Source organism: Nicotiana tabacum, chromosome 24 (assembly GCF_000715075.1).
Source record: "Nicotiana tabacum cultivar K326 chromosome 24, ASM71507v2, whole genome shotgun sequence".
In the NCBI taxonomy this organism is placed as follows: Eukaryota; Viridiplantae; Streptophyta; class Magnoliopsida; order Solanales; family Solanaceae; genus Nicotiana; species Nicotiana tabacum.
In genome coordinates, this window is record NC_134103.1 from 24,115,418 (window position 1) to 24,123,674 (window position 8,257).

The 8,257-nt window shown below is 34.3% G+C and overlaps 1 protein-coding gene across 1 annotated transcript; it reads right to left on the minus strand.

The window, feature by feature from the left end:
• Positions 1 to 3,964: 3,964 nt before the first annotated feature.
• Positions 3,965 to 6,744, minus strand: LOC107779749 (protein FEZ-like). Its single transcript, XM_016600232.2, has 3 exons — positions 6,338 to 6,744; positions 5,414 to 5,715; positions 3,965 to 4,833 (listed from the first exon to the last, which is right to left on the minus strand). The coding sequence occupies exons 1-3, from the start codon at positions 6,516 to 6,518 to the stop codon at positions 4,144 to 4,146; spliced, it is 1,173 nt and encodes a 390-aa protein (XP_016455718.2). The 5' UTR covers positions 6,519 to 6,744; the 3' UTR covers positions 3,965 to 4,143.
• Positions 6,745 to 8,257: the final 1,513 nt, after the last annotated feature.

Genomic DNA, 8,257 nt, shown 5'->3' on the forward strand with positions numbered 1-8,257 from the left:
TGGAGGCCGAATCGAGGGTAAGATCATCGCAGAGTAGGGATTTGATCGGTTTGAGGTAAGTAACGATTGTAAATCTGGTCCTGAGGGTATGAAACCCCGAAATTTTGTATCATTTTACCATTTGGAGGTGGTACACATGCTAGGTGAGAGGCGTGTGGGCGTGCACCGTTGGGGATTGTGACTTGGTCCATCCCGTATCAATTGTAAAGTTGAATATGTTGTTGAAACTATATGATTCTAATGTTTTTTAGAAAGAATTTATGTAAATCAGGCTGGATGCCATGTTTAGGCCTTATGCCAGTGTTGTTTGGACCTTTAGAGGTCTTTTCTTGCTATCCTCTCATAGTTTTTGATAGAAAATCTATACTCAGTCATGTTTATACATATTTACAGCATAACTCAGTCTCTATTACTCTATTTTGATGCATTATATAAATGTTATTTGGGCTGAATACTTTGTTTTCTGAGAGCCTGAGAGGCTGGAGAGGTTTATGACTGAGTGAGGACGAGGTCCTGATTTGTAAGGATATTTATGGGATCAGGCTGCATGTCGCAACATGTTTGATATAGGCCGAGGTCCTCATTGATTTATGCCATGATTGGCTTGATATAACGCTTGGGTTAAAGGAGCCCCTCCGGAGTCTGTACACACCCCCAGTGAGCGCAGGTACCTATTGAGTGCCAGTGCAGAGTGCCGAGTACTGAGTGACTGTGAGGCATGAGTGATGGTGAGGATTTCCCGAGGGGATGTATACGAGTGATTGTGAGGTTTGCCCGAGGGGCTGTATATGAGTGATGTTGCCCGAGGGGCTGATTATGATTTCATTATTTTGGCTCACCTTTGCATTTATCCTTTGTTTGAAAACGGTTGAAAAATGTCTTTAAATGTTTTTACTAGAACTGGATTTAAAAGAGCTAATTTGATTCAAACCCAGGTTTTAAAAGCATGCTGTATTTTACTGAATTTTTGTGATATGAACTTTACTTGCATTATTGCTCGTCACTACTTCTCAGTCTTTATTTACTGTTGTTACTTACTGAGTTGGCGTACTCACATTACTCCCTGCACCTTGTGTGCAGATCCAAGCGTATTTGGACACGGTAGCGGCTGTTCACTATTCCGGTTGCAGATTTTCTCGGGGATAGCAAGGTAGCTGCCTAGCGATCGCAGCCCTGCTCTTCTCCCTCTTATCTTCCTTTAGTTGTATTTAATTATTTTTTATACTATGTTAGTCTCGATATTGTCAGACAAATTATAGTAGATGCTCATGACTAGTGACACCCCGATGTCGGGCTTTTCTTTTTCGCACTTTTGTTTTGATTTGAACTCCTTTACGAAGGATTTTATGTTAAATAGCCTTGAAATTATCTTTGAAATGAAAATATCGGTTTGTTTTGGAAATGAGTCGGCTTCCCTAGTTCCACGATAGGCGCCATCACGACATGGTTAGTTTGGGTCGTGATAGAAATGGAGGCTAGCATCAGGAATCTTATGTGACAGGAAGGTGCCCCCGAAACTTAAAGGTAAGTTCTATAGAGCGATGGTTAGATTGAACATGATGTATGGTGTAGAGTGTTAGCTAGTCAAGAATTCTCATATTCAGAAGATGAAAGTTGCAGAGATGATGATGTTGAGATGGATGTGCGGGCACACTAGGCTGGATAAGATTAGGAATGAAGATATCCGGGTGAAGGTGGGCGTGGCTCCCATAGAAGATAAGATGCGGGAAGCTATGCTTAGATGGTTCGGGCACGTGCGGAGGAGAATCATGGATGCCCCAGTTAGGAGGTGAGAACGGCTGGCCTTGACGGGTGTGAGAAGGCGGCCTAAGAAATGTTGGGGAGAGGTGATCAGGCAAGACCTGGTGCGACTTCAGATTCCCGAGGACATGGCCCTTGATAGGAAGTTGTGGAGGGCGAGCACTAAGGTTGTAGATTAGGAGGTAGGAGGCTAGTTTGTGTTTTGTCTTAGGCGGCTACTGGCTTCAATTGTGTCCATATTACTTCATTAGGGCTACAGGTTGGGTCGTAGGAGGCTAGTCCGATAGTGTAGTGTCTTAGGATGCTAGTGGCTCTTGTTATATCCATATTACTCCATTGTGTCTGTAGTACTGTGCCATTATTATTGCTTGTTGTTATTGTTTTTCTCTCTATTTTCTGGTTATTACGTTGCTGATATTATCTTTCTTGCTTTCTCTGCTATTACTACTCCACTGTCTCTTTTCATCTTCTTGAGCCGAGGGTCTATCGGAAATAGGGGCTCTACTCCTGCGGAGTAGGGGTATGGTCTACGTACACACTACCCTATCCAGATCCCACTTGTGTGATTCCATTTGTTTGTTGTTGATTCGGTCTAACATTATCTTTGATGGGCTTGGGCCTCAATGATGACGTACTAACAAGACCAATACTAGTATTAGTAATATCTCATGGTTCATTTTAGAGAAAATGATATTAACCGCTTTTAAAATAATAGTCGAATATATGTATATATATATATAATATAAATTTTATACACTTTTACGGCTATAATATAAATAGTTTCGCCTATTGCGTTTCATTTTATCAATGTTTGTTTCTTTGTTCAACATTTTGACACGAGGATAATAACATTTGATCCCAAGGGAGGGACTATTCACAAGTCAATCTCCGAGTGTAATCACAGTTTAGTCAACCGTTTGGAACCAATTACTTTAACACTCGTCTCACAGCGGAGGAGAAAAGAAGTAGAAAAAGAGAAAATAAAGTGAGGAGAGTAGATTTGTTGGGGTGTAGTGTACCAAGTATCAACACCTACCCCACTTCTTGCCAAAAAGAATAAATAAAAATATCTCCAGATTTTGATATATAAATGAGGATTGAGTTAAATTAAAGTTCGCTAACAGGTGTAATGTGCGATTTTTACTCAGGTGATTTTTATTTTTGGATCACACCAAATGAAAGTTATAAATAATTGTATACATTTAATTACGGATTGAGTTAAATTAAAGTTCGCTAACAGGTGTAATGTGCGATTTTTACTTGGTGATTTTTATTTTTGGATCACACCAAATGAAAGTTATAAAAAATTGTATACATTTTGATACATAAATGAGGATTGAGTTAAAAAATTGTAATATCTGTTACTTGTGAAACGGTACAGTTGAATTTGTAACGTGGTTTATAGACGCATGATTAAATTGGTCCGATAAAATAAAATAATGAAGAACAAAGCGATTAAAATAAGGTTAATTGAAGAAAAAATAAGTCTGGGCTTCATAATGTCCCCACCGGGATCAAGAATAATTGAAAAATCCTGAGCATACTTGTATAAAGTTTGAGATAAAGAATATTAGTCTTTTTGCTATCAGTCTCTTTTTCTCCCTTACAATAGAATGAAAGCCTCTATTTATACTAGAGTTATGGGGTGTATGATCTACAAATTAAGCCCCATTAATTATCAACATTAATGCTACAATAAAAGGTAATAAAAATGTGATAAAGAATAATAAAGCCTAATAAATGCTAATAAAGGCCGGAGGAATCTTCGGATCTTCTATAATGTTTATGTAATAGTCATAACTTGAATTGTTTATTATCCGGCCACATGTTTGTATCCGGTGTCAACATCTTATCCGACTACAGGTTTGTGTCTGGTGTCTCCATGGTTAACTTACTATTGACTGGTCATCCTTGACACGTATTACTTCCTAATTCACCCAACTTCTGAGACCGGATTAATTTTTACCGTATATAATATCACCTTGCTAGTAAAAATCGCAATGAAACACAAAGTTCTATTGTTTTATATAGGTTAATGTATGTGGCATCCCAATATAATTGTACCAAAGAAGACAAAGGAAAGAAAACAAATAAGAATAAATACAGGCAAAAAGGAAAGGCATCAGAGAGCACAATGAAACAATATTGGCTGGTATGTAATATGAAATTGTTGTTCCATATCTTGGCCAAAACTTTTCGGGAAACGATTTGATTAGTCATGAACCAATTGAAAAACCTACATTAGAGTTTTTACAACACTAATCCAAAACTAAAACTAAGCCCAAAAGTACCTCATAAAGAACACAAAACAAAATCCAAAAGAAAGAAAACAAAAGCTAAGTTCTTGAAACTAAAAAACATAACACTAAAATTAGTAGTAGGTCAAGTGTAGCACTTGTTAGTAGAATAACTTGTGGCTATTTCACTGCTAGGACAAGGAGAAGAATCCCAAAGCAAATTCGTCTTCCAAGCATCAGCAGCCATATTCAAAGGAAAATTATTCAAAGGAAGTAATCCAATAGATCTAACATTTCTCCATTGTTCCTCCATATGATCCATATTGTTCACATGATTAGCTTCCTTTAAGGTTGTTTCTTGATCATGAACACCACCACCTTCTATATTCTCCGGTAACGGTATCGAATAATCTCCAAATATAGAAGATGACATGTTTAGAAGCAAAGAAGAAGCATCAATATTATTATTGCTCATATTGATGCATTTTGGTAATGGTAGTATTTCAGAAGTTTCAGTACAAGAAGAAAATGTGTAACTTGTGATAGGGTCATAGTTTGAGTTGAGGGATTTGTAAAGTGGAAGATCTAATGTGGAGAAACTAGTCATATTAGATGATGAGTTTTGTAAATCATTAATGCTACAACCACTAAATTGGATAGGTGAACTTGTTTTGTTTATCAATGAAATTTCATTTGAATAATTAGTAAAGTGGCTGCTGGTTAGAAAATCTGATGTAGTGTTTTCAGGTACTGTTGGTGATACCCAAGAATGAGAAAGAGCTCTATGTGTATTGGAGTTTGCTTTCTTGAAAATCCTGCATATTGCCCATGAGTCCTAAAATATCCAAGAAAAACATTACATTAGTAAAGAGTTTAACGTGTACTGACAATGCAAAAGAACTATACACTATCAAGTCACGATAAATATAACTCCAGGTAATTAACTAGTATAATACATTGGATGAATAACTTAGAAATAAATCCAGTTACGTACTACAATAGATTAAAATAAACGGATAATGGTAACAAAGTTTTCGTTATTGATATATATAAATTAAATCCATTTGCAAAAAGTTTAATTTCAATATACATATCGACCGTGTAAAGACTTTTAACATTATCAAGTTAGCCGGTTACATACTATAATAAATAAAATATACTGATACTTTCCTTGTTAGTGTGTTATTAGCTTATCGAATATAACTTTTATATATATATATATATATATATATATATATATATATATATATATTGATTGTAGAAAATAACTTTTTATATTATCGGGTCACTTAAAAGACAACTACAATTAATTGAACGTTATAAATTGGAATAATAACTTAAAAATAAGGCCAATTACTTGTTACAACAGATTCAAATATACTGATAATATAAAACTAGAGTTTTGAGAAGCTTACATTAGGAGGAATATGTTTGTCCAAGAATCTTTTTGGTGCTGTGGAGTCAGTGATAGAAGGTAACCTAAACTCATGCATCATCCAGTCAGTTTTAATGCCTTTTGCAGCTCTACCTTTGTAGAAAACTAGGGATTTCTTCAAGCCAATGCATTTAGATCCTTCAGAAGAGTAAATAGGCCTATCTGTACCTGTGGCTTTCCAAAAACCAGCTCCAGTTACTCGATTTGGCCTTGCACTATTTCTATATTTTCTATCCCTTGGACAGTAGAAATACCACTCTTTTTCTCCCACTGTTGCCAACTCTGCTAGGAAAAAGTAACAACAAAACAAAGGAGTAGTTAGCTTGGAAATCTTGTAAGGTCATGAGGAAATTAAAAGAGAAGAAATCAAGAAGAGAAAAAACAAAGAGTTTAACTTCTAGTGAAATCTTTTATTTTATTCTATTCGCTCGTCTAAAATATAACTAAAGGGAGTGATGGAGGTAGAATTTTAAAATAGGGGATTTCAAAAAAAATAAAAGAAGTAAATATGCTAAGAAGCAAGGAGATTCATCATCTAATATATATATATATATAAAATAATTTTGACCTTGTATATATAATATAAATTTTCGGCAAAAGAGATTTGGATGAACCATTTCCGCTTCCCTAACTCCGCCCTAACAAGTGGATTAGTCAGATTATTACTTGCTACAGGTAACGGTCCATAACAGGTAAGGGCATATTACTTGTTACAATAACTAGGTTTAATTCCGTGTAAAAATTCTTTAACTGCCAACGTATGTATATAAGTTAAATCCAAAAAGAAATACCAAGGACAACATGTAAGTAAAGGCCAAAGTCATTTCATATGAAAAAAATTGATGCAAAAGCATATGAATAAGCTTATTTTTTAAGCAAATAAAAGGGTGAAGTTGTTTCTTACTTGGTAGATCCCATGGATCATACTTATAGATGTCAAGTTGCTTGATAAGTTCTATGGAGATAGGTTTCTGCTGAACTTTCCTCCTTAGATAAAACCCTACTAACTCTTCATCAGTTGGATGAAAACGAAACCCTGGTAGCATCACTTCATCCATTTTTTCTTTCTCATTTCTCTCTTCCATTTCTTCTCTAAAATCTAAAAGAAAACAACTTCTCTTCTTCTTTGGAAAACCCTAGCTACCTAAACAAAAAAAAACTTGTTTAAGGAAACTAACTATTGATCTTCCTTGTGTTAAGAGTTAAAAACCTAATATTGAAACTAAGAGAGAAGAAAAAACTTTATAGCATGCATTCCAAATAGATAAGTTGAAGAGAGAAGTCCAATAAGTATGAGAATTAATTAGAAGTGATTATATGCTTCCTGAAGAGGGGTCTGCCTCCGAAGGATCAGCCGCCTTTTCTGGTGACTTTAAAGCTCTACGTACTTGGCTTGTTTTTTTTTGCAAATATCTCGTTCGCTCTTCTTTGGAAATTAACCAAATTTGGCTCTATCTTCTTTTGCTAAGACAAAAAGAAAGAGTTTCTACTCATATTTGGCAGAGCCAAAATTTTTACTAAACTGTGTAAAAATATAAAAATTAGATATACCGAAAAGTTAAAGAAAGTCAACATACAGTAAATATACATAAAATAAAAAAATTTATCTAGCAATACAGTGTAATTTTTTGGCGAATCGACACCCCTTAATTGAATGTGGCTTTGCCACTGCTGATCGTGTAAAAAATTATTTATGTTATCAGGTTAAGTTGATCTATAATGACAAATAATTTCCCATATCAGCTATGATATATGATACCTTTAAAATAGAGTAATAACTTGCTATATATATAATCAGTTATATTATACTAATAGTGTAAGATTTATTATACTTTCAATGTATATAATTTAAATTAAAAAGGAAAGATTTACTTATATACACTGATAGTGTAATTTTTTTAAAAAGTTATTAGTGTATTTTAACTTGTTTAGATAAGTAATTATCTTATTTTTCAGGTTACTAATCTTGATGTTTAATGAACGACAACTTATAGGTGATCTGATAGTGTTAAGAAAATATACATTGTAAGCGTATAAAAATTAAATTCAAAAAAGAAAAAAATAATATACCAATTAGAATAACCTACCAAGAAACTCTAAGGTCAAGGGAAAAATGGATTCCTATGACTCTTATTTCTCACTTCAATGTCTTGTTGTACCCATTTGTAGTTTGTTTAGTCCAAATGGAAGAATCTCAAGAAACTCAGTAAATTTACCCTACTAGGGATTAGGATATTAATTGTTGTTTTCATGACTATATTGAGCTTAAGTCCATGATTAATTATTATATATGTCGGAGATAAATTAATGTGTATATATTCAAGACAAAGCAAACTTCCAAGTACTAATATTTTATAAATTACTTGTAGTTTGAATAGCTATTTGGAAACTCAGAGTCACAGACCAAAAACATTTCCCAAGGCAAAAGCGCAAAATTATATTAAGATGCAAAATTCCCTATGAGACTAGCCACAGACTTATGATTATTTTTTAAATATTTAGAAGCTATAGTTTTCTCAGGATCCAAAAATCCATTTCCTTCTATTCCATTCTTTCTCAGCTTCTATTCCACTGACTTGTCAGATTGAATACAGTTTCTGCTAAAGTAAGTAATTGACTATACTCAAAGATACTCTCCAGCTAAGGTAATTAAGGGCAGCTTATCTTATTATGAAAACTTGAGGGGTATTTTAGGGACAATAAGTCCTAAATTAGAACAGTGTTAAACTACCCTAGTTGACCCTTTTGGGGTCCACAAACAAATTCAAAAGCTTTTACTCAGCTGATTTTGACTTTCTTGTCCTAATATTTTTCAAGTCCTTAG

Coding starts and splice junctions, on each gene's coding strand:
- LOC107779749 (XM_016600232.2), bottom strand. CDS start 6,518: ATGGAAGAGAGAAATGAGAAAGAAAAAATGGATGAAGTGATGCTACCA. Junction 5,716..6,337: donor TGATCCATGGGATCTACCAA/GTAAGAAACAAC, acceptor TTTTCCTAGCAG/AGTTGGCAACAGTGGGAGAA. Junction 4,834..5,413: donor ACAAACATATTCCTCCTAAT/GTAAGCTTCTCA, acceptor TGGATATTTTAG/GACTCATGGGCAATATGCAG.